Source organism: Chiloscyllium plagiosum, chromosome 11 (genome assembly GCF_004010195.1).
Source record: "Chiloscyllium plagiosum isolate BGI_BamShark_2017 chromosome 11, ASM401019v2, whole genome shotgun sequence".
Classification (NCBI taxonomy): Eukaryota; Metazoa; Chordata; class Chondrichthyes; order Orectolobiformes; family Hemiscylliidae; genus Chiloscyllium; species Chiloscyllium plagiosum.
In genome coordinates, this window is record NC_057720.1 from 30,644,815 (window position 1) to 30,669,858 (window position 25,044).

At 39.4% G+C, this 25,044-nt stretch overlaps 1 protein-coding gene across 4 annotated transcripts in view; it reads right to left on the reverse strand.

Moving 5' to 3' along the window:
- The window catches only part of usp24 (ubiquitin specific peptidase 24), a 186,236-nt gene that overhangs the window by 25,874 nt on the left and 135,318 nt on the right, over positions 1-25,044 (reverse strand). For 3 of the 4 annotated variants that reach the window (XM_043699013.1, XM_043699012.1, XM_043699014.1), the window contains exons 51-58: positions 23,991-24,141; positions 18,203-18,298; positions 14,893-14,996; positions 9,952-10,065; positions 7,949-8,045; positions 2,624-2,740; positions 1,491-1,580; positions 956-1,058 (exon numbers count right to left, since the gene is read on the reverse strand). In XM_043699013.1, coding sequence (XP_043554948.1) covers positions 956-1,058; positions 1,491-1,580; positions 2,624-2,740; positions 7,949-8,045; positions 9,952-10,065; positions 14,893-14,996; positions 18,203-18,298; positions 23,991-24,141 — 872 coding nt within the window. Of the gene's footprint in view, positions 1-955; positions 1,059-1,490; positions 1,581-2,623; positions 2,741-7,948; positions 8,046-9,951; positions 10,066-14,892; positions 14,997-18,179; positions 18,299-23,990; positions 24,142-25,044 lie in introns of those variants that run through there. The other variant, XM_043699015.1, reaches the window with a different exon arrangement.

Below are 25,044 nucleotides of genomic sequence, written 5' to 3' on the forward strand. Positions count from 1 at the left end.
GGGGACAGTGCTGGACGAGGATGGGGGACGGGGGCAGTGCTGGACGAGGATGGGGGGCAGGGGCAGTGCTCGATGGGGATGGGGGTGTGGTTTTGAATGGATTTGGGGGGCGCTGTTGGACGAGGGCGGCGAGCAGGAGATTGTTGGACAGGGTAGGGGAACGGCGGAGGCATTGGATGGGGGCGGGAGGAGACAGTGTCTCGTGAACTGTGTGCTTCTGCAGTCTCCTGAACAGGGAGCAGACTTTAAAAACTCTGGATTTGGGGGGCGCTGTTGGACGAGGGCGGCGAGCAGGAGATTGTTGGACAGGGTAGGGGAACGGCGGAGGCATTGGATGGGGGCGGGAGGAGACAGTGTCTCGTGAACTGTGTGCTTCTGCAGTCTCCTGAACAGGGAGCAGACTTTAAAAACTCCAAGCCCCGGCGGAATGGTATTTAATTGATTAACCGAATAATCGATTATCCAAACAAAACAGTGCCCACCCATCAGGTTTGGGTAATCAAGGTTTCTCTGTAGAAAGTTTTTTAACTTCCCCTCCCCTGCTTAAAGTATAGACAATGGTGCAAAATTATCTGCGATCAAAGGGAGCAAATGAGAAGTTAACACTAAATTTTAAAAAACACTTCATCGAGGAAATGTGGATCTGAAGACCATTTCATGCATCATATAGATTCCCAACCATATTAACAGTCAGTCACTTTGTCGACTTGCTAAACAACCGTCTCCATTCTATTCTTAATGCCTCATTTTACCTGATCACAGACAGAGTCTTAATTCCACTCCTTGGGTCATAATCCTTCCCTGTCACCTTTACCTTATCTGTGCACACACAATAATTGACACGTACATGGAAGTGCAAAGACCTACAGAGATCCACAATATTTGCTTTATTTTTTTGGAGATATTTTGTTGATGGTGGACGCATGTGCTCTAAAAGAATGAAAACTCAACTCACCAATAGTCATCAGAGATGAAATGTCAGTGTGTAGGACTAGTGATGCCAAAGTGATATGGAGATACCAGAATTCTCTGGCCTGTGCTGAGCTCCAGCGCCGATTCTGACAGAAAAAATAATGTATTGAGTGCTGAGCAGTAAAAATAACCTGAAATGATTGATATCATTGCAAAATATTAACTATTACAAAAACAAAGAATTATGGATGCTGGAAGCCTAACACAAAAAAAACCTAAATATTCTTAGATATATTTTACATCAATGAAAACTATAAGTCTTAGGATTTTTCTGCTTCAGCCAAGATTATGAAACATAATTAGGTAAACACAATAAAGCAATGCCACTGATCACTGAATACATGGCTTAAAAAGGGATCATTTGAAAAGTGGACAATTATTATATGACTAGATTGATTACACTAGTGATTACTTGACAGACTAACTTAAGGGATACCAGTTACAAATATGTGACACCCCATAATTGAGGCTGCAGAACTTTATTGAAGCATTTTTTAAAAAAAACACCTTATACTTACTTGATTGTTCTGCCTTGATGGGCCCAAAAGAAAACAAAGCATGTGTTTGAATGCAGAGTGTTTGAATAGTAGCTGGCATGCCTTGAAACCCTAAGTGACAAGATATCACAAACAGTTCAATTTACTCAATAGTTCACAGTTCAAATAATTGAAAGAACCTCTTGAAGTCATCTGCGAGTCAGAATTACATGCTCAAAGTCACAAGAGTTAGATGGAATTCCATTCAAAGGGGTAAGTTCCAAAAAAAGAAACCCTGAAATTTGTAGCTTTAATTCTATTTTTTCCTGTACATGTTGTTCACATTGACTTAACGAATAACATGTTTGACATGCAAAAATAAAGCGTTGGGGAAAGAGACAAGAAGGAAGGGACTTAAATAAAAGCCTTCATGTATGAAATTAGTCAGTGTTCTTAAGGTATCAAAACATTGTGGATCAAAGTTTACTTAAAGAGATGGAGCCCGATTCAGAGTTGTAAGCTTTATTATTAATTATTCATTCTCAGGATGTGGGAATCACTGGCTAGGCCAGTATTTATTGCCCATCCCTAATTGCTCAGTGGGGAATTAAGAGTCAACCACATTTGTGTGTAGGCAAAAATGAGTACTGCAGATGCTGAAGATTAGAGTCAAGAGTGTGGTGTGGAGCAGGAAAATTGAAAAAGGCCCTTCATTCCTGATGAAGGGCTTTTGCCCAAAATGTTAATTTTCCTCCTCCTCGGATGCTGCCTGACCTGCTGTGTTTTTCCAGCACCACACTCTTGACCCACATTTCTATATAGCTAGACCAGATAAGGATGGCAGTTTCCTTCTCTAAGTGACACTAGCGAACCAGATGTGCTTTCCAATAGTTGACAAGGGTTTTATGGTCATCATTAGGCTCTTAATTCCAGACTTTATTTTAACCTTGTAGGTTGTAATAGCATGCTCAGCAAGTTACCAAAATTAAACTTCTTCCATCATTAGCAAACTGAAGTTACATTCCAACTGGGTGAAATGATAATCTGATTATTCAATTACGGCTAGTTTTGCCTTTGTGCACATAAACTCTCCAATATTGAAAACCTAACATTATGTCACAAGTTTACATAGTCTATATTTAGCACAATTAAAATATACCAACTACATACTATACCTTCTGTACAAAGTTGTTGAAGAGGAGGAAGTACTGGGAGCAATTTTTACAATTCTCAGCAACATCCTTGTCAAGCAAAGAAAGCAGCACATCCAACAACTGGTCCAATCCTCTGAGCTGAAGTTACAAACAATCTTATTAAAAACATTCAAACAACTTAATTAAAATAGACACTGGGTTGTTAAAAATGGGTGAACAAGTCACTTGGAAAGGATCAAAAGATCACCATTTTGCTAAGATCACATTCCATAGTACTACTTTGCTTCTTACCGAGCATGCAGTAAAGGCACACTGAATTCAATTAACGTGATAGTAAGGGCTCTTGAGGTACAGTGGCAGTGTCCCTACCTCTGGACTAGAAGGCCCAGGTTCATGGCATGTCACGTCTGAACAGTTTGACTGAAAATATGTAAAGATGGCCTTCTTTCCAATATCAAAAACGCGGCATGGGCCGGTTGAGAAATGATAAGAACCATAAAAATGTAGGTTAATTCAATTATAGAACAAATTTAAAAGGCTTTCTATCTTTATATGTTAAGTATTAGGAATAAGGTAGACAAATTGGCAGTTCAAATAGAGATAAATGAATATGACCTCATAGCTATAACAGAAATATGGTTACAAGAAGATCAAATCTGGGAACTTAACATTCGGGGACATTTGACCTTTCAGAGAGACAAGAGGGATTGAAAAGTTGGTGGATAGGTCTGTTCATAAGAAATGAAATGAGAGATGATCTAGGCTCGAATGATGTAGGGTCCTTTTGGGTGAAGGTAAAACAAAAGGGAAAGAAAACATTATTAGGAGTAGTGTACAGACCCCCAAACAGTAGCTATTTTGTGGCCAAGGTTATAAAACAAATAATGGAAACATACAAAAAGAGAAGACAACGATAATTATGGGAGACTTTAACCTTAATGTTGGTTGGGTAAATCAAGTTGGAAAGGGTACCTAGAACAACAACTTCATTGACTGCATTAGGGATAGTTTTCAAGAGCAACGTGTTATGGAGCCAACCAGAGGGCAGGCTATCTTGGATCTGGTAATAGGTAATAAGGCAATTTTAATAAAAGATCCTGGAGTTAAAGATTGCCTGGGAAGTAGTGATCATAATATGATTGAATTTAATATTCAGTTTGAGAATGAGAAACTTCATTCAGAAGCAACAGAATAACTTAAAGGGAATTACAATGAAGTGATGATACAGTTAGCTACAATGAACTGGGCTGATAGATTAGCAGGAATGATAGTAAGCAAGCAGTGGCAATCATTTAAGGAGGCAATTCATGACTCTCAGCAAAAATTCATCCTAGTAAGGAGGAAAGATTCTAAGAGACAGGTAAACCAACCAAAGCTAACAAAAGAAAATTAGGGACAATATTAAGTTGAAACAAAAACAAAGGAGGCTAAAGTCATTGACAACACAATAAATTTAGAATCCAGCAAAGGAGGTCCAAAAAGATAAATAAAGTCAGAGAAAGTAAACTGCAGGGACAAACTAGCTTGGAATATAAAAACTGGCAATAAGAGCTTCTTTAAATGTATAAAAGGGAGAGGTCAGAGCGAACATAGGCCCCTTAGAAAATAAATCTCAGGTGACTGTTATGGGGAACAAGGAAATGGCAGAGGAGTTAAACAAATATTGTGCACCAGTCTTTACAGTACAAGATACTGAAAATGTCCCTTTAATACTAAAGAATACTGAGGAAGAATTAAGTACAACAAACTTTTATTAACCAGCATCCATGAGACCAGGAGCGTGCTGGCTAATCAAATATTCTGGATAATCAAGAGGTATGTATAATCAATGTAAACACTAAGTAATAGATACATAATGTAAGGGGTAAATACATCACTTTTATACTTTATTTACAGCATAAATCACTTAAATAATAATGCAACTTCATCTTAAATAAAACTCATTGGCAGACAGCCTTCTGACTCACTCTCAACTGACTACTTGGCCATTGTGGTAGATTGAGATATTTGAGGAGAAATTGATTTGAAGTTGATATTTAATGTGGCCATTCAATTGAACAAGTATAGTTACATTGACGTAAATAAATTCAAAAACTATAATAATTGGATGGAATAATACAGTAAACCTCGCGATATTTGAGATATATAATTTTTGCCAGTTTATTAAGAGTGCTAGTTCATAACACGTTGGTTAAAACAAAATTTGCCGTACCATTACTAGAGAAGTAGCATTAGACAAACTAATAGGGTTAAAGGCAGATAAGGTCACTAAAAGCTTGTATCCTAGGATCCTAAAAGTGTTAGCTTCACAAATAGTAGTTGCATTGGTTGGATTATGGAGAAGTGCTTGAGGATTGGAAACCTGCTAATGAGTCACCCATTTTCAAAAAGTGAGGGATGTGAAAAACAGGTATCTGTAGGTCGATTAGCCTAAAATCTTTTGTTGGAAAAGTACTGGAATCAATTTTTAAAGGAAGTAATAGTAGAACATTTGAAAAATCAATCTAATCAAGCAGAGTCAGCACAGCTTTACGAAAAGGAAACCACGCCTGATTAATTTATTAGAGTTTTCGAGGAAATCTCATCCAGAGTGATGCAGGGGACTCAGCAGATGTGTTGTGTTTGGATTTCCAGAAGGCACTCGACAAGTTACCTAACAAAAAGTTAAGTCATAAGAACCCACAGTGTTGGAGATAGTATATTGGCATGGATAGAGAATTGGCTCATGGGCAGGAAACAGTGAATAGGGATAAGGGATTCTTTGTCAGGTTGGCAACCTGTGAGCAATGAGGTTCCACAGGGATCAGTGCTGGGACGGCAAATGTTTACAATATATATCTATTAATGCCTTGGAAGAAGGAAATGAATACACCTTCATCAAATTTACAGCTTTCACAAAAATAGGTGGAAATGCAGGCTATGAGGTGTACAGTTTTTCAGAGACATAGTGTTCAGTTGAGTAAGTGGACAAAAAGTTGGCAAATGAAGGATCACGTGAGAAAATGTGAAGCTGTTCATTTTGGAAGAGAAGACAAAAGAATAGAGTATTTAAATGGAGAAAAAAAAACTGCAGAAAGATGCAACATAAAACTTGGGAGTACTTGTACATGAAACACAGAAAGCCAATACACAGGTGTAGTAGGTAATCAAGAAGGCTAATAGAAGGTTTGCCCTTATTGCAAGGCAGCTGAAATATAAGAGTAGGGAAGTTTTACTGCAACTGTACAAGATCCTGCTGAGACCACATCTAGAATTTTGATCCACTTACTTAAGGAAAAATATCATTTCATTGAAGGCAGTTCATTAGGAAGATCCCTGGTATAGAAGGATTGTTTTTGTGAACAATGGCTAAACGGGTTGACAACTTGCTCACCAGAGTTTAGAAGAATGAAGGGGGATCTCATACAGGATTCTTAAGGGACTTGACAGGGTAAGTGCTAAGAGGATGTTTCCCGTCATGGGAGAGTTAAGGACCAGTAAACATAGTGTTAGAATAAAGGAAAGCCAATTTAAGACTGAGGTGATGAGGAATTTCTTCTCACAGAAGTCTGAATGAGTTTGGAACTCCTTGCCACAGAGAACTATGGGGTAGAGTCCTTATGTACATTTAAGGCTGAGATAGATAGACTCTTGATCAGTAGGGAAATCAAGTGTTACGGGGGAAAATGCCAGAAAGTAGATATAAGGAATGTCAAATCGGCTATGATCCTATAGAATGGCAGAGCAGGTTTGAGGGGCCAAATGGCCTATTTCCTGTCCTTATTTCTTATGGACTTATAACTTAGGCACACTGAAATGACTTGTCAATTTTTAAAAATATATATCAGAAGCAATGTACACAAATTTCTGTCTTCCCCATCTTATAGCTAATCAGAACCAATGGCATGGCTATCACTTTATTAATTTTCATGGGTTTCAGGTGTACTTAATGACTGTTGATATCAATCTTTGATCAATTTACAATCAAAATAGTATCTTGCACCTAGTTTTGAAAACCCATGTGCATCTTGTTCTTTGACCAATTTTTCCACTTCTACAGCAATCTAAACAGCAGCACCAGAGATACTGAATAAACAGTGGGCAATTTTTAAAAAAATCCCATTTTGAGCTACTTGGATGAGTGGAAATACTCCCTTTGCTCAGCAAATCTACTGTGGGTCCTGCTGGTCTTTACTTAGCCCAACTGCATGTCATTGCTCCAAAGAATTCCAATTCAAATTTCAATTCAAAACCAGAGCACAGAGATAGTGTTAAGCAGTGAGAATCTTATGTTTCTTTGTTACTGTTCTTCATTTGCTCAATAGTGAAAGCTATCAATCCCTATTTAATTACAGGAATAAGCCCTTTGCTTGAGCCTCCTCTCTATTTCCATTCATCACAGTGCGATTGTCACGAATGCCTTAGCAAAAGATGTTGTCCTTCACATACACACTAACTGCACACATTCCTTTCTTCTGTTTTGCATGCAACATCAGGATCTCAAATTTCAGACCACTGAACAGTTGGCCTTGCTTCCAGTAGTGACCACCACTACCTTCCAAACTTAGTGACTACTGTTTGCCAGTCTCACTTTCTCTCCTAAACCTTCCCCCTCATTGACCTCCAGTCCTCATAAGGCTTTCCTTCTGTTGATTCCCAATCACAACCTCTCAACATCTAACCCACTGCCTACCTATTGACTGGAACAGGGATAAGGAGAGCTGGTGATGCATAGAAAAACATAGCTTTGGCTGTTGGAAAATTTCCGCAGCAAACTCTTACTCTCAAAGACAACATATGTGTGGGGTGCATTAAATTTTTCTGCCTGCAACACATCTAGCATCCTTGTTGTAGTTGGCTTTATTTTCAATCCTGATGAACAAATGTTTTACTGACATTTTAGACATTATGAAGCTGAGGAGAAGGAATTTTATCCTGCAAACAACCCTGACCTAAGAATATTGACACAGGTACAGCCCATGATGGGGAAAGATTTTCCCATTTATCAGCACTGATATTCACGTTAAATTGTTTCCAAAAAAATGTAATTTACTACAATTTCCAATGCTTTTCTTCAGGTATTACTTACAAATGACAAATCATTGGTTGCAGTAAAGATAGAAGAGACAAAATTAAAATGTACATTTTTATTATTTCCCATCAATCATTTTAATAAGTGGTTCATTCTTATCTGCATTGTGAAGAAATTAGTCAGTAACAGAAGCTTTTAACTTACTGAACTAAACATACAGCAAACACTGAGCTAATTTAGAACTCTATAACATGACCTGCTGACACAGACATGGGCATATTAATTATTTTGTAACTAAATTAAAAATAGACATTCCACATGCGTAATTTACTAACCTTTTCCTGATAAAGCAAGGCACTCTCCAGGGCTTTTTCTAGGATGGTAGCAACAGTTACTCGAACCTCCCGGACAGAACACTCCAGAAGAAAAATCCTGGTTGTGTAGGTAAGAAAAATCAAAGTGGACTTTGTTACACCATTTCCTACTTCATCCTCCCCATTTCTCTTCAAACTCTACCATCCCCAAACAAAGTGAATTGCAGGGGGTGGTGGTGGAAGACCAAGAGGTCAATTCTGACAAATCAGAATATAATGGGCAGCAGCATACACGCTGTGGGGAAAAGTAGGACATCTATGCAATAAGGCCAAGAGCTAGCAGCTGTGACTAAAGAAAACTGTCCACCTTCCGAATCTCATTCATTTTACTCTGTCTCTACGTCCCTCCCGTATCGCTTTCAACATTTCGTATAAACTAAGTTTATAATTGAGAATGAATTTAAGGATTCTTAAAATACTTTTGAATCTCTGGCTGGTAGATGGAGAGTAACATAAGAAGGAATTTCACTTCACTGACTTAAGTCCCAGAATCATATCCACACAGTGTTATTTTCAATTGTAAAACTATTAGAATGCTATGATCAGTGTTTTTAATACAAGACAGACAGATTCAGTTTGGAACAGTTAAGACTGCTCATTTGAAGTTTTATTTAAGTTATATTGTTGCTGCAGGGTAAAAGGAGATTTTAGTTGTGCTATTACAAATTTGGGATGCCCTGAGTCAAAAGTATCACGACTTTTGTCTTTGAGGATCACTCCAGTATGCACCATGCAGTATTAAGGTTAAGGCACTGCGCATAAAATTTGATTGCGTCCCCATTTGCTTACATGTATATCTATCTTTGCTGATATTCTCTGAATCAGGAAAAATGCAACATTTATGCTCCTGGTTGTAAAGAAATTAAAAATGCAGCAGTTCAAAAGGCAGGAAGAAACAAGGGATTGAAAATGTCAAATAAACCAAGCTGAGAATACTTTCTCATATTTCATTTGATAACATGCCTTAGCCTGTCTGTATAATCATAAATCCAGTCCCCACCCCTTACTGAAAATACAATCTTGCGTATAGGTGGGCTGATGTCAGCCCATCGTCATGCTGCAAACTAGTTAGCCAATCAAAGATCAACATTTTCAAGGATGATTTCCACTCAGCCTTGTACTGTTAGACAATTAGATTGGCGAGTCTTTTGATGTTCACATTTAAATCCTTAAAGCAGAAGCAGAACCCAAAGTCAAAATGATCACTTTCCCCATGTACAGGTACTTCCTGACTTGACAAATATTTCTTTAGAAAGCATATGTTGACTGCAATGATTCAATGTAGAATACTGACACCACAAACCCATTCTCTATGAAACGTGTAACTGAATAATCTCCATTTAATACTTCCAGAAATAATTAATTTACAGACATATACTTAAACATTAATTAGATCATCACATTCAATAGAAAGAAATGAAAAGAATAAATTTTACCATATTTAAAGGCAAATTTAATTCAGGCTCCTTTAAGTGTGATAATAATGTCCAAAAAAATCTAAGTAATGATTTTTGCTGCTAATATGGGAATAAAGTTCCTGAAATCATTATTGATCCTGACTGAGATTAACAAATTTATAGGCAATAACCACTGACACCAGAGCTTTGATTTTGCTTGCAATTATTCTTCACATATTCTTCTGAATTATTGTCAAATCCTTAATTATTATAAACATATATATCTAAATATCAGAAACAGCAAGATTATGAATCTCTCTGTCTAATAATACTTGTATTAACATCATGCAAACCCAAATAAAAGCCTTAGAACATACTGACACAAACTAACTTGGAAACAATAGAATTTAAGAAGATTTGTCATTCAGCAACTGATGACCTATAATTTAAAGACACTAGTTGTCTTAAGGTACCAATTCTGTGGTCTTCCTGGATTTATTTTCATAGTCACTCAAAAAGAACAAGCAGCTTTAACCAAAATTCCAAGCCTGTGCTTTATAGACTTACTTTATTAATTCTCGTCCCTCAGATCCAATCAAAAATTCAATCAGCCACTGGCATGCCTCGCAACTATTTGAAAGCAACCTTTCGATGAGGGTAATCCATTCTCCAGTGTCCATCCTGCAGTTTTTTTTAAAAAAAATCTCCAGTTGTTGAAAGGTTCAACACACGAAATTGATAATTAAACACAACTTTAAACAGATAGCTCAAAACTAGTACAATACATAAAAGAGCAAATGTAGTACCTTCCAGTCTATGTAAAAACACAAAGAGCTATATGCAAAGAGCTATATGATTCCAGAGATGAAGTGTTTGTCTTATGAAGACAGTGAGCAATTTAGGCCTATATTCTCTGGAGTTCGGAAAAAAATCTAGTTGACATATATTGGATGTGAAAGGGGACAGATAAGGTGAATGTAGAGAGGATGCTTCCTCATATTTGGCAATCTCGAACAAGACACCGGAGTTTTCGGATAAGGGATAGCAGATTTGAAACAGAAGAGACATTACCTCTCTCAAAGGGTCGTGAATCTGTGGAATTCACTACCCCAGAGTGTGGTGTATGCTGGAACATTGCATAAATATACATAGCAGATAGTTTTTAATTAGTAATGAGTTGAAGGGTTACGGAGAACATGCAGGAAAGTGGAGTTGAAGCCAAGAGAAGACCAGCCATGATCACATTAAATGGTATAGCAGGCTCATGGGTCTGAATTGCATACCAGCTCTTATATTCTTATCATCTAAAATAAAAGGCCCTTAGCTACTTATAATTCATATTAAAGACTTAAGATGAAGAAAGCAAGAGCAATCCATCCAAGTTTGCAGGTAGTATAAAACTTGGTGGGGACAGCGAACTTTGATAGCAAATGTGCTGCAAAGAGCTTAGATTGATTAAAGAAGTGGGCAACAAATTCGTTTGAAGTTATTCATAATGGGAGGAAGAACAGCAAAGCTGAATATTTTTGAAAGGGTGTGTAACTCGCAAATATTGATGTTCAAAAAACCTGCGTGCACTTGTATAAGGAACAGAAATTTAGCGTGTAGGTGAAGCAACCAATTAGGTAGACAATCGAATGTGCACCCTTATTGCAAGGGTATGGAGTACAAAAAATAACATCTTGTTTGTATAAAGTGGGATCACACCTGCTTTGTGTAGTTTTGATCTCCATAACTAAGGAAGTTTATGAGATTAGTTCCTGGAATGAATGAGGAGAGATGTTGGCATAATGGTGCTGTTCTCACTTTTGTTATATAGAAACCCAGCTGATCTCTGAGGAATTAGGTCCAAATCAATTTGAACGTATTAAAATTAAAAGTATAGTGATGACAATGAAATCATTATCAACTGATGTAAAAACTCAAGTGATTGATGAATATTGTTTGGGACAACAAGTTTACCATCCTTACCTGGCCTGGCCTGTATCTCACTCCAGACCAATTGACCAATGTGATTGACACTTAACTGCCCTCTGAAATGGCAAGCAAGCCACTCAGTTGTTTCATACCAGTAAAAGTCCACAAAAAAACAAATCAGATCACTGGCATCAACTTAGACTCCAGCAAGGGCAACAGCAAACTTAGCTTTGTTGATCCTGCAAAATCCTCTTTATGAGGTGAAGTTCCAAATTTGGGAGAACTATTACACAGACTATCCCAGAAGCAGTCTGACACAGTCATATGCACAGAATAATAATACCTTACAAGGTCACAGATATCACACCCAACCTTGGATCTGCCCTGTCCCAGCAGCAGGACAGAACCAGTAAAAGTGATGGCATAATCAGGAGATTGGCTTGGAGTGCTGAGCACTCCATCTCTGGGCCTCATGAAATCAGCTCAAACTTTGGCAAGGAACCTTCTTCTGCTTACCATAAACTGTAAACCCCATATCAGGTAATGAATCATTACTCCTCCATGTTGAACACCATTGGAGATAGCACTGAATGTGGCAAGGACATAGGATGCATTACAGGTGGAGGAATTTCAGTCCATCGCCAAGACTGGCTTGGCAGGATCACTACTGGCCAGACTGGTTGAGTCTTAAAAGCCACAGCTGCTGGATTAGATCTGCAGTAGGTGGTGAAGGAACCAAAACGGAAGAACATATTTGACCTCAACCTCATTACTTGTCTGCCACAGAAACATCTGTCCATGACAATGCCATTAAGAGTAAACACCGTAGTACTTGTGGAATGAACTTCCAGAGGAAGTGGTGGATGTGGCTACAGTCACAATGTTTAAGAGACATTTAGATAAGTACATGAATAGGAAAGATTTGGAGAGATATGCGCCAAGGGCTGACAGGTGGAACTAATTTAGTTTGGGATTTATGGTCATCATGGACTAGTTGGACCATAGAGTCTGTTTCTGTGCTATATGAATGTGTGTAGCTTCATCTTCAATTTGAAGATAGTCTTCATTATGTTACATGGCACTTTCACTGAGCTAAGATAGATTGAGCAGATCTAGCAGGTCAAGATTCAGAATCCATGAGACACTTGGATCATCATCATCGGTAGAACCATATTCAAATGCAATCAATAACATCATAGCCCATCATATCCCCCACTCTACCATTATCATCAAGCCAGGGGATCAATTCTCGTTCAAAGAAAAGTTCAAGAGCACATGCTTAAAGTAACATCAAACATACCTAAAAATGGAGGTGTCAACCTGGTGAAACTACAATACAGGACTACTTGAGTGTTAAATAGGATATGCAGCATGCGATAGACAGAATAAAGCTTTCCACAACCAGAGGTAAGATGTAAGCTCTGAAGTCCTGCCACATCCAGTTAGGAATGGCATTGGATAATTAAACAAACCAGTGGAGAAGGCTCCAAACATCTCTCCATCAATGATGAGAAAGCCCAGCTTATCAATGCAAAAGATAAAGCTGAAGCATTTTTGATAAGCTTGAGCCAGAATTGGCAATTGGATGATGCATTTCCACCTCCCCTGGAGGTCCCCAGCAATGTTGTCTGCTTTCAGCATTTGTACGAGGCAGCTCATCAACACATTCTCAACGGTAACTATGATAGTTCGATCGGCCAAGCCCACATCCTATGAATAAAGTTTTAAAAAAGGTTGTTCTACACGTGGCACAGAGTAAAGTGAGTTTCTGCTTTCAAATTAAGAATGAGGTGTAGTCTTGTTGATGGGGAGATTTGTGGAGCCTTCTCCACTGAGTTGTTTAATTGTCCAATATCATTCATAACTGGATATTGCAGTACATCAGAACTTACATCTGATCCATTGGTTATGGAAAGCTTAATCCTGTCCATCACATGCTGCTTTTACTATTTAGCTTGACAGACTAGACAGAGATTGTTACTCCTGGCCAGGGAAACCCAGATCACAAGGACACAGCTGAGCTAGATAAAACTTTTGCTCTCTCCAGGAATCAAGGAAATTGGACAGCAGGTGTGAAAGTAGAGTTGAATCAAGAGGTCATCCATGATCTTTATCAATGCTGCTGCAGACTGGATGGGTCATTTAGCCTATTATTACTCAAATTTCATATATTCTTATAAAATATTAAACAAACATCGTGTGCCACGATGGCTCAGTGGTTAGCAGTGCTGCCCTACAACACCAGGGACCTGGGTTCAATTCCACCCTCAGAGGGTCAGTGTGGACTCAATGGGCTGAATGCCCTGCTTCCACACTGTAGGAATTCTATTCTATTCTAAAAGTGAATGGCACGGTGGCACAGCGGTTAGCACTGCTGCCTCACAGCGCCAGAGACCGTTCAATTCCCGCCTCAGGCAACTGTCTGTGTGGAGTTTGCACATTCTCCCAGTGTCTGCATGGCTTTCCTCCAGGTTCTCTGGTTTCCTACCACAGTCCAAAAACATGCAGGTTAGGTGAATTGGCCATGCTAAATTGCCCGTAGTGTTAGGTGACCATGCTAAATTGCCCGTAGTGTTAGGTGAAGGGGTAAACGTAGGGGAGTGGGTCTGGGTGGGTTGCTTTTCCAAGGGTCGGTGTGGATTTGTTGGGCTGAAGGGCCTGTTTCCACACTGTAAGTAATCTAATCTGATCTAAAATAAGATTTTCAGGCAAGTCAGATCTTTGGAGTACTCAGAGAAGATAGTGTGTGTATTATACTAAGACTGGTAGCATTCTGTCAAGCTAAATTGTTAAATTTTCCTAGCTTTCCATAAAATTATGAACCACAATTCTGAAACGTTGTGGTCTGAACTGCCCATGTGCATCTCCATATTTAATTACTGAATGTGGCAGGAAAAGTTTGGGCTAGCTTTCCAACCAGAACAATTAGGCCAGCAGGGCATTCACACAAATTAATGAAAACTGACGTCAAAAAGATCTTAAGAAGAAAATATTTATTCAGGAAGTGACAATGCTTGGGATGATCTGCCAGATAACCAACTACAAAGATATAAGCACATCTTCTGTTTTCCTGTGTTCAAGAAATGAAAATCCAATTCAAGAGAGATTAAAAATTTGTTTTCCTTTTGACATTCCTTTAAAAGCAGGTTAAACCATTATGATACTGATGGCAAGATCAGACCTGTTGGTCAAAAACAATTCTCCAACTGTCAGGCTTACGTGAATTGCATAATTGAGATAGTTCCAATTCCACAGACCATGCATGAACATAGATTTCAGAGTATGATCACACTGGGGACAGAGGAACATAAAGTGGAGTTCTTGGATGATTTACCAATGTAGCATTGACTCATACAGACCAGGAGGTCTCAAGTTCAATCTTCCAGCTGAATAAACTAGCAGAACATAGGAGTGCCATAACTAGCCACAACATCCTGAGATGAGAGCAAATAAAAAAAATTACCCAACGCTGACCCCTTCACTGGATGAATACCGGATGAGAATAAACAGACATCTGTGATTGAACAGTTTTCGTGTTAAACTCCCATTAAATCAGTTCCAATTATTAATAGTCTCAGTTCATTTTCATACCTGAGCTTTTTCTTAGTTCGCAAATAAGTCTGGAAGAGGAATTGGATAGCTAGTTTCATGCTGACTTTCGCCATGGTCTGGTACATAGGGTGTTTCAGTTTAGTCTACAGGGAGAAAGCACATAGAATGATAAAAACTAAATTGTAAGAAAGTTAAAATTTTAGGAATTAAAGTATCAAGTGAGCTAGATTCGAAGTGATACAGGAGTAAAAAAGCACTGTGCTTATACAAGCCCCCATTTCTTGTTCGGCTTTTGACAATTTGCTGATACTTGTTTAAACAAGCAAAGATGGATTTCCTTGAGCAGTCTGCCTGCTTTACAGCTTAATCACTATTTATTGTCAGCATTGGTTAATGACACTGGCCAAGGCATGCACAGGATGTAATGCCCACCAAGAACTATGTACATACTTTGATTAATTTAAATATTTAGTTTCAATTAATCAGAAGTTTTATTTTTTTTTAAAAAGTTGACTAACTGCTACTGCAGATACAAGCAAAATATGGAACTCATACACAGGTTAAACAGGGGGAAAAAATTACATTGATGAAAGTCTGACCATGGTCTCAGATTGTCTCCATTTGCTTCACAACTAATCAACAGTCGTTGGACTTCAAAAATAATTGTGTAGTAAACACAGCAGCTAATTTCACACAGTAAGGTCCCAAAAAGTAGGCTAACCTCTGTCTCAACAAATAAAATAAAAAAAACTGAAAGCCCTGCAAATCGTGTAAATAAGAAACAAAAACAGAAATTGCTGGAAGAGCTCAGCAGGTCTGGCAGCAAATGTGGTGAAAAATCAGAGTTAATGTTTCGGGTCAAGTGACCCTTCCCCGCAGGACAAGATCTAGAGTAGTATGTGCAGTTCTGGTCTCCGTTATAGGAAGGTCATTATTAAACTGGAGAGAGTTCAGAAAAAAATTACCAGGATGTTGCCAGGAATGGAGGGTTCTAGATAGAAAAATTGAATATGCTGGGATTTGTTTTCACTGGAGTGTAGGAGGTTGTGGGGTTCCCCTTTAGAGGTTTATAAAATCATGAGAGCAAGATTTGAGAAGATTTGTAGCTCAGGTTGAGATTCTGGCCGCAGGTTTGCTCACTGAACTGGAAGGTTCGTTTTCAGATGTTTTGTCACCATACTAGGTAACATCTTCAGTGAGCCTCCGAATGAAGTACAGGTGGTGAAGCTCGCTTTCTATTAAAATGTTTGAGTCAGAGGGAAATGGGTTTGGGTGGGTTACTCTTTGGAGGGTCGGTGTGGACTTGGTGGGCCGAAGGCCCTGTTTCCACGCTACAGGGAATCTAATCTAATCTAATCTAATCGCAATTATTAGTAACTAATAAGTAACATCAATGTGCTGAAACTATTTATGATAGATTCTTAGCCTTTTATCAATGTTCATTAAATTGCATTCTGTTGAAGGAAATTGTAGCTTCAAGTGTTACAAAATGCATTCTTATGTTATGGTTTCACTGTTTCAAATAATGTTCAACCCCCAACAGGAAAAAAACAGAAGACACTTTACCACTACCTTCTTAAACTATGTGACTTAACTCATGCTACACTTTGGACTGCCACAGGAGTATTTAAGGCACTCGCACTACAAGTCAAACACGACATGACCAACATTTACTAAGAGCAGCAGCAGTCTTCCCATTAAGCTGGCCTTTGCTAGCTTGGATAATTTCACATTTAATTTGCAGCTAATGGCTTGAGTTGGTGCTGGAAAACCAGGGGCAGATTACATGTCTCATGCAATCTTAAAATTCTACTGCCACCAGTCAGAAGAGGATACATTTTTTAACCTTTGAATGAACACAAATATGACAATGGTTAAAAAAGTCCATTGCACAGATCTGCCACTTTGAGGTATCACTAAATGTTTCTGAAGGGATTGTTGTTTGTAAGCCCATTGGGTTAACAAAAATCTTAACCAGAGGAACAAATCTTCAGCAAAGATTTAACACAATACACATTGTAATCATAACCGAACACTGGGGCCAAGGTTTCTGTGCAGCAATCAAAAAAGCTAATGTCTCTCAATTTTTAAAATTTATAAATTTCCAAATCAATAATTGATGAATGCATGAAATATAAGCAGGACTGACTATAGAACACACTCATTGCAATTTATAAGAAATGTATTTTTTCAAGATGAATTAAAAGCGCAGTTTAAGTAATAATATTTAAATGAGATCTACCGTTCTTTTCAAGATCCCCAGCTGTACAGCAGACATGTTTTCAGTGATAAAGTTGTAAGACTGCTTCATTTGACAATGGAGGAGTTAAGAACTAGAGTTGCATGCATGACATTATTAGTATTTCTCAATCACCAGTTCGCTTGCGTTTTGGTTTTGATTTACAGGTTTTTATGGGGTTGGGGGGATGGGGAAAAGGCAACTCATGAACTACGAGGCACGTACAATACATTTTAGTTCCATCTTCAGTTTACTTGAACAGCTGCAGTTCTGGCAAGAGGGGAACTAAAACCATATGGTGCTATTTTACTTTGGTAAAAATAAGCCAAGTCCATGCTGTAAAGGACCATGAATTCTGGTATACTTGTTTTTGAAGGTTTTCAAGGAATGGTGACAATTAAGGGTGGTATTGGCCTCTATACTGATATAAATAATAGTGATACTAATGTTGCTCGCTGTTATTTGTTAACAAACTTTATTGCAACTTCAGGTGAAGAGCAATGAACAGTTAAACCTGGACATGCAAACACTTCTTTGCAAGTAGCACTGTTCTATCATTTAGTTTCACAAAACAGCACCTTGTGGTCTGCTTCACCACTAAACAGCACTGAATGTCTTGAAGGTACAGTATTTGCACAAGGACTGCAACTGCTCATGAAGTCATTGCCATCATCTTCTCAAAAACAACCAGGAATGGTCACTAAGCGTTGGACTAGTGAGCAATACCACATCACATAAATAAACAAAATTGAACACCAGAAACCAATTACAATCACCACACAAATTTAAGTTCGGGTATTTATTTGCTAAACCAAAAGAAAAATCTTAATGCAATGTGTTGTTTCTGATACAGATGACATGTCATTTTCATTGCCTTTTAATGGTATAAGGGCATTAAGTTTCTCTCAGCACACTACCGCATATACTTCAAATATGGATTGGGTTTATAATAACCATGGACTTGCCTATGAAAACAACATTTTGCACTGTAAAGTTTTTGGGAAGAAATCTGAATCATAATGGATAGGTGAAAGGGATTTAGTTTATTTTGGGTGTGACAGCTAACCAGACAAATCGCCAACAGTACCTGACCACAGAAAAGACACTCACTGCGTTGAGTGAAATCAAGGAAAGCATGAAATTGAAGTAGTCACTGTTGAAAACATCTCTGTTTTTCATGAACTTCAGGTTCTCATCTCGTACCATCTAATAGAGACAAAAGGACACAGACTACATGGTTACAGATGTTTCCACTAAAGAAATAATGTGAAGCGTTCCTGTTACCAATGCAAAAACTGATACAGAGTTTGGAAATTATGCAGCTCTTGTTGTAACTGACGATTAATAAACACAAACACAAATAGAGCGCATCTTTTCAGGGAAATTCTTTCTTTTCAACGTTATTCCCAAGCCCCTCACACAAGATTAGAATTAGGCATGTGGAAGCTGAAAAGCCAATCCACTTTTAATGACCTGACGCATAGTTTTCTCTGTGCACTCAATAAACAGAATGACATACAAGGAATACAACATCAATAAGTACATTCTAAAAATGCTTTCAAAGTGTGAAAGCAACTAACATGTCCAATTTGGAAGGAGGCTTGTGAGGAACATAGACACTAGTATCAGTAACAGTTCAGTCAAGGGCTTTCTGCACAATTAGATTAGATTAGATTAGATTAGATTAGATTAGATTAGATTAGATTACAGTGTGGAAACAGGCCCTTCGGCCCAACAAGTCCACACCGACCCGCCGAAGCACAACCCACCCATACCCCTACATTTACCCCTTACCTAACACTACGGGCAATTTAGTATGGCCAATTCACCTGACCCTGCACATCTTTGGACTGTGGGAGGAAACCAGAGCACCCGGAGGAAACCCACGCAGACACGGGGAGAACGTGCAAACTCCACACAGTTAGTCGCCTGAGGCGGGAATTGAACCCGGGTCTCTGGCGCTGTGAGACAGCAGTGCTAACCACTGTGCCGCCCTCTAATAAGTTCCCAACATTATCCTTCACCCTTAATGAGCACGTAAATTAAGTTAGGTTTTCTAAAACAGTGAAATATCTGGAAGAAAATAAAGCATGTTACTAAATGAGTACAATAGATTTCAAGCAAAATTTGGATTTTTGGGGACAAAATTCATAGGTGAAATTTCCAACTGAAAAATTACAAATTAATGCATCAACATTCTATCTTAACCCTCTGTCGCTCAAATAAACCTCGCAGTTACTTTTATCTCATCTGAATGACGACCGTACAATAACAACATTGGCAACAAACCACAGCACATTCTCGGTCACGTTTTGGTAGTTTCTGATATCAGTTCAGGCTGCACACAAACACTCAAGGCTGGCACATTCACCAAGTTTAAAACAGACAGTCAGCTCAACAGCACTAAAGTTAATCATTTTTTCAGCTTTAACAATTTTGTAGGCATTTTGACCATAGCATAATTTTCAATCATCAACTGCTCAGTGGATACTCCTAGCGTTCCATGTCATGGAAAGCTAGCAAATAACTGATTTCTTCCTTGTAATTCCTCTCACTTTCTGCAGGGCAAAGATATGGGCATGGGTACCAGCATGGGCCTCAGTTATGCCTATGCCTTTGTGAGGTAGATGGAACATTCCTTGTTTCAGATCTGCTCAGGTTCCTCCGCACAACTTTCTCCAGAACACTGATGAAATTATCAGTGTGGCTTCCTTCTCTTGTTCTCAACTGGAAGGATTTATCAATTTTGCTTCTAATGTTCACCCTGCCTTCACATGCATTTGGTCTATCTCCAACTCCTCACTTCACTTTCACAATATCCTTGATCCTTACATACTATCCCTCACCTACTTATCAGCCTCTGTATCCAAAGAATTGTAAGCCATCATTTCTGTCACCTCCAATGGGATGCCACAACTAGTTTACTGATTTCACAAAATTGGAGGTGTAATGGACAGTGAAGAAGGTTACCTCAAGAGTACAACAAGATCTTGATCAGTTGGGCCAATGGGCCAAAGATTGGCAGATGGAATTTAATTTAAATAAATGTGAGGTCCTGTATTTTGGAAAAGCAAATCAGAGCAGGACTTATACACTTCATGGTTAGGTTTTGTGGAGTGTTGCTGAACAAAGAGATCTTGGAATGTAAGTTCAGAGATCCCTGAAAGTGGATTTGCAGGTAGATAGGTTAGTGAAAGTGGCATTTAGTATGCATGCCTTTACTGGTCAGTGCACTGAGCATAAGAGTTGAGATATCATGCTGTGGCTATACAGGACATTGGTTAGGCCACTGTTGGAACACTGTGTGCAATTCTGGTCTCCATGCTATGTTGCGAAACCTGAAAGGATGTTGCCAGGGTTGGAAGGTTTGAGGTACAGGGAGAAGACTGGGGCTAATCTCCCTGGAGCCTCGGAGGCTGAGGAGTGACCTTATAGAAGTTTATAAAATCATGAGGAACGTGGACAGGGTGAATAAATAAGGTCTTTTCCCCAGAATGGGGATGTCCAAAACTAGAGTTTAAAGGTGAGAGGGGTAAGATTTAAAAGGGATTTAAGGACAGCATGATGGCTCAGTGGTTAGCACTGCTACCTCACAGGACCAGGGACCCGGGTTCAATTCCCGCCTCGGGCAGCTATCTGTGTGGAGGTTGTACATTCTCCCCGTGTCTGCATGGGTTTCCTCAGGTGCTTCGGTTTCTTCCCAAAATCCAAAGATGTGCAGGTCAGGTGAATTAGTCATGTCAAATTGCCCATAGTGTTGTGTGTATTAGTCAGGGGTAAATATAGAGTAGGGAATGGGTCTGGATGGGTTACAATTCAGAGGGTTGGTGTGGACTTGTTGGGCCAAAGGGCTTGCTTCTATACTGTCGGGAATCTAATCGAATCTAAACTTGTTCAAGCAGGGGTTTTTAAAATCATGAGGGGAAGGAGAGGGTGAATAGTCAAGGACTTTTTCCCAGGAAATGTGAGTTAAAAGCTAGAGAATATAGGTTTAAGGAGAGAGGATAAAGGTATAAAAAAGATGTAAGGGTAAACTTTTTCACGCAGAGGGTGGTGCGAATATGGGAATGAGCAGCCAAAGGAAATGGTGGCGGCTGGTACAATTACAACATTTAAAAGACATCTGGATGGGTGTATGAATAGGAAGGGTTTAGACAGATAAGTGCCAAATGCTGGCAAATGGGACTAGATTAAATTTAGGATATCTGGTTGGCATGGATTGGTCTGTTTCCGTGCTCTACAGTTCTATGACTCTGACTAGGCATGCATTCCCCACCCCTCCCCTCCCCCGTCAGCATTCCACGTGGAGTGTTCCATCTGAGATAGCTTGGCACAGTCCTCCTCCACTCATTTTATCTCCCTCATCCTCATGGCATCTTACCATATAATTGCAGAAGGTGTAACACGTACCAGTTCACTACCGCCTTCCTCATTCCAGAGGTAATTTCAGGTGAAGCAGTAACTTACCTCTACTTCATTCAATCTTATAGGATTGCAGGGTATTTTGGGACCTCCTGTTGCTGAAAGGTGCTAAGTAGATATCCTAGAATTTGTGGATATATAGTCATAAAAAAGAAACAGACCCTTCGGTCCAACCCGTCCATGCCGACCAGATAAACCAACCCAATCTGCCAGCACCCGGCCCATATCCCTCCAAACCCTTATTACTCATATACCCATCCAGATACCTTTTAAATGTTGCAATTGTACTAGCCTCCACCACTACCTCTGGCAGCTCATTCCATACACGTACCACCCTCTGTGTGGTAAAGTTGCCCCTTAGATCTCTTTTATATCTTTCCCCTCTCATCCTAAATCTATGCCCTCTAGTTCTGTACTCCCTAACGCCAGGGAAAACACTGTCTATTTATCCTATCCATGCCCCTCATGATTTTGTAAGCCTCTATAAAGGTCACCCCTCGGCCTCCGACGCTTCAGGGAAAACAGCCCCAGTCTCTTCAACCTCTCCCTATAGGTCAAATCCTCCAACCCTGACAACATCCTTGTAAATCTTTTCTGAACCCTTTCAAGTTTCACAACATCTTTCCAATAGGAAGGAGACCAGAAATGCATGCAAAATTCCAACAGTGGCCTAACCAATGTCCTGTACAGCCGCAACATGACCTCCCAACTCCTGTACTCAATACTCTGACCAACAAAGGAAAGCATACTAAACGCCTTCTTCACTATCCTATCTACCTGCAACTCCACTTTCAAGGAGCTATGAACCTGCACTCCAAGGTCTCTTTATTCAGCAACACTCCCATACGACCTTACCATTAAGCGTATAAGTCCTGCTAAGATTTGGCTTTCCCAAAATGCAGCGCCTCGCATTTATCTGAATTAAACTCCATCTGCCACTTCTCAGCCCATTGACCCATCTGGTCAAGATCCTCTTGTAATTTGAGGTAACCTTCGCTGTCCACTACAGCTCCAATTTTGGTGTCATCTACAAACTTACTAACTGTACCTCTTATGCTCGCATCCAAATCATTTATGTAAATGTCAAAAAGTAGAGGACTGATCCTTGTGGCACTCCACTGTTCACAGGCCCCTAGTCTGAAAAACAACCCTCCACCACCAACCAGCTTTGAGCCAGTTCTGTATCCAAATGGCTAGTTCTCCCTGTATTCTGTAAGATCTAACCTTGCTAACCTGTCTCTCATGGGAAACCTTGTCGAATGCCTTACTGAGGACCATATAGGTCACATCTACCACTCTGCCCTCATCAATCCTCTTTGTTACTTCCTCAAAAAACTCAATCAAGTTTGTGAGACATGATTTTCCACACACAAAGCCATGCTGACTATCCCGAATCAGTCCTTGCCTTTCCAAATACATGTACATCCTGTCCCTTAGGATTCCCTCCAACAATTGCCCACCACCGACGGTCAGACTCACTGGTCTATACTTCCCTGGCTTGTCCTTACCACCTTTCTTAAACAGGGGCACCATGTTAGCCAACCTCCAATCTTCCAGCACCTCACCTATGACTATCGATGATACCAATATCTCATTAAGAGGCCCAGCAATCACTTCTCTAATTTCCCACAGCGTTCTAGGGTACACCTGATCAGGTCCTGCCGGTTTATCCATCTTTACCTGTTTGAAGACATTCAGCACTTACTCCTCTGTAATATGGACATTTTGCCAGGAGTCACCATCTATTTCCCTACATTCTATATCTTCCATATCCTTTTCCACAGTAAATACTAATGCAATATACTCGTTTAGTATCTCCCCCATCTCCTGCAGCTCCACAACAAAGGCTGCTTTGCTGATCTTTATGGGGCCCTATTCTCTCCCTAGTTACCCCTTTGTCCTTAATGAATTTGTAAAAACCCTTTGGATTCTCCTTAATTCTATTTGCCAAAGCTATCTCATGTCCCCTTTTTGCCCTCTTAATTTCCCTCTTTGTATTCTTATAAGGATTCATTCGATCTATGTTGTCTGAACCTGACATATGATTCCTTCTTTTTCTTAACCAAACCCTCAATTTCTTTAGTCATCCAGCATTCCCTATATCTACCAGCCTTTCCTTTCATCCTAACAGGAATATACTTTCTCTGGATTCTCGTTATCTCGTTTCTGAAGGCTTCCCATTTTCCAGCCGTCCGTTTACCTGCGAACATCTGCCCCCAATCAGCTTTTGAAAGTTCTTGCCTAACACCGTCAAAATTGGCCTTCCTCCAATTTAGAACTTCAACTTTTAGATCTATCTACTGCCTACTTTGACTTTAGGCAGTAAAGGAGAAATGGCGGGACTGCGTATCAGAGAGGCTCATAATACTGACTCCAAGAAATGCCTGAAAACATGACTTTTTACAAAATCTCTTTCAATATCCACTTTACTAACTGAATCTATTATGACTTCAGTTAAATATTAGCCAATTCTTACCTGATAAATTCTGGCTGGTAACTTTTCAACAAAGAGTCCCTTCTTCTCCCCCTTCTTTACCAGCTTAGTTAACAGGGAAAGGCGGTCGTTGTTTGGTCTATGTGGACGAGGTGACGACTGAGGTGAAACCTCAGGTGAAGAGGGAGCTGATCTACCAAAAGTAACAACATGTACAAACCACAGGGTTAAACTCCAACAGCAAATAAGAAAACCCTCTTCTGCACCAGTCAAGGGCTCTTATACTCAGGATATACAGCTTATCAAGTTATTCAGGAAATTAAAACCTACATGAGGAAAAGTCAACAAAGCCACCAAAAGACAACAAATTGTGAGGATTCTGAAAATCTGAAATAAAAATTTGGAATCACACATATGCAGCAGCATCTGCATTAAGAAAAACAAAGTTAACATTTCAGGTGAATGATCTTTCAACAGAACATATATAAAAAAAAGTATGGAAATAGTCTCTTCGGTCCAGTCAGTCCATGCCGAACATAATCCCAAATGAAACTAGTCCCACCTGCCTGCTCCTGGCTCATATCCCTCCAAACCTTTCCTATTCAAGTACTCATCCAAATACCTTTTAAATGCTGTAATTGTACCCACATCCATCACTTCCTCAGGATGTTATTCCACACCCAAACCACCCTCTGTGTAAAAGAATTTGCCCCTCATGTCTTTTTAAAAATCTCTCGCCTCTCATCTTAAAAATGTGCCCCCTAGCCTTGAAATCGTGCAAACTAGGGAAAAGACAACTATCATTAACTCTATCTATGCCCTTTGTTATTTTATAGAATTCTATAAGGTCACCTCTCAACCTTCTGCGCTGCAATGAAAAGTGGCATTTCCAAGTTTCCTCCAGCCTATCCAGCCTTTCTTTATAACTCAATCTTCCACACCCAGCAACATCCTGGTAAATCTCTTCTGAACCCTCTCCAGCTTAACAACAAATAATGAAATACCATAGACCCAAGACGCTAAAATTCTCTCTTCTTAGATGCTATCTGAACTACAGTATTTTAACAGCATTTACTGTTTTTATTCGACAAAGACA